The sequence below is a fragment of the Cricetulus griseus genome, chromosome 4 (genome assembly GCF_003668045.3).
Source record: "Cricetulus griseus strain 17A/GY chromosome 4, alternate assembly CriGri-PICRH-1.0, whole genome shotgun sequence".
Classification (NCBI taxonomy): Eukaryota; Metazoa; Chordata; class Mammalia; order Rodentia; family Cricetidae; genus Cricetulus; species Cricetulus griseus.
Window position 1 is genome coordinate 207,632,911 of NC_048597.1, and position 1,806 is coordinate 207,634,716.

Genomic DNA, 1,806 nt, shown 5'->3' on the forward strand with positions numbered 1-1,806 from the left:
GGATGTAAATAGTCAATAAGCTCATCTAGGATGTTTAGCAAGTAGGCACAGCTGAACACCCAAAGATGGCAGTTGCTTCACTCAGAGGATAGTCCTGGATAGTCCTGCATAACCTCTCCTTTGGGTGACTGCACTAACATGCTTAAGAATCACATCCTTGGGCTGGAGAGATCGCTCAGAGGTTAAGAGCACCGGCTGTTCTTCCAGAGGTCCTGAGTTCAATTCCCAGCAACCACATAGTGGCTCACAACCATCCATAATGAGATCTGGTGCCCTCTTCTGGTGTGCAGATATACATGGAAGCAGAATGTTGCATACATTAAAAAAAAAAAAATCACATCCTGGTCCTCTTTCCGTCTCCGGCAGCCATGTCTGTGCATCTGCAACGGATGGTCGTTCAGAATTGCTCCAGTTTCCTGATCAAGAGGAATAAACAGACCTTCAGCACCGAACCCAATAATCCGAAGGTCCGCAACTTCTTCCTCTACAACCTCGAGACCGTGGTAGTGGAGCAGGGTGTTGGTGGCTCACGCCTTTAATCACAGCACTCGGGAGGCAGAGGCAGGCAGATCTCTGTAAGTTCGAGGCCAGCCTGGTCTACAAAGAGCTAGTTCCAGGACAGTCTCCAAAGCCACAGAGAAACCCTGTCTCGAAAAAAGCAAACAAACAAACAAACAAAAAACAAAAAAATACTATTTTTGTAGGCAATCGGGCAAGGTTTCTTTATTCAGATACATCAGCCAAGAGCAGGCCAAAGCGAGGAGGAGGGAGCCGGGACCAGGGCCAGAAGAAGGGGGAAGAGAGGGACCTTTAAGGGTCCTTTAAGAAGCCTTTTCTAGTCACCTTAGACTTCCCCTCACCCTGCCCTCACACAGCTGTCCAGATTACCTGGGGCGGGGCTAGAGTATCTCCCCACAGAAGACTGTGGGAGTGGAGCCCGTGGCCAACTGCAAAGGGGTCGTGGTGGTCATGAAATGCAGATCCTGTCAGCGAAAACCAGCCACCCTCAGCAGTATCGGGCACCTGATCCGGAAGAACAAGTATCGCCTGGATCTGCACATGGAGGCCATCCGCAGGAGCAGTGCCATCCTGCAAAGCCAGAAGCCCGTGGTGGTGAAGAGGAAACACACCCATCCCACCAAGAGCTCCTGAGCCCTACAACCCAGAAGCAATAGAGTTCATTGACTTTTTCGACCAGAAAAAAAAAAAAAATCACATCCTGTAGGAGCACAAAGAAAATGAATGAATGACTGAGTGCATGAATGAATGAAAAACATGAAGGAATACCAAGGCAAGGCTATGACTGGCTTGTGGTTAAGCTGAAGAAATCATGTCTTATTTTGGGAAAGAATAGGGAAGGAAATGTTGTTTGGGGGCATGAAATACTGTGGTAGTGAGGATGTGTGACAATCTAGGAGAGGTTAGTAGAATGTTGATTCTGGTTAGGTCTTTTTCTTAGGCATCATGCCATAACCATGAGGAAGTGACAAAGGGATAACTCTTTGTCATCCTATCATCCCATTCCTCAACAATATAATTCACTTACTTAATATATATTTTATTATATATCTAATCATTTATTTATTTTTGTTTTTCGAGATAGGGTTTCTCTGTGTAGACCTGGCTGTCCTGGAACACTCCCTAAAAACCAGGCTGGCCTCAAAGTCACAGAGATCCGCCTGCCTCTGTCTCCTGAGTGCTTGGATTAAAGGCATGCGCCACCACCACCCAGCATGTGTTTTATTTTTTAAAGATTTATCCATTTTATGTGAGTGTTTTGTCTGTGTGTATGTATGTGCACCACAT

The 1,806-nt window shown here is 46.3% G+C and overlaps 1 protein-coding gene across 1 annotated transcript; it reads left to right on the forward strand.

The window, feature by feature from the left end:
• The first annotated feature begins 368 nt into the window (after positions 1 to 368).
• LOC100767372 (60S ribosomal protein L28) lies at positions 369 to 1,152 on the forward strand. The gene is made up of 2 exons (XM_027414756.1): positions 369 to 500; positions 919 to 1,152. Exons 1-2 carry the CDS (start codon positions 369 to 371, stop codon positions 1,150 to 1,152), a joined length of 366 nt encoding a protein of 121 aa, XP_027270557.1.
• The last annotated feature ends 654 nt before the right edge of the window (positions 1,153 to 1,806 follow it).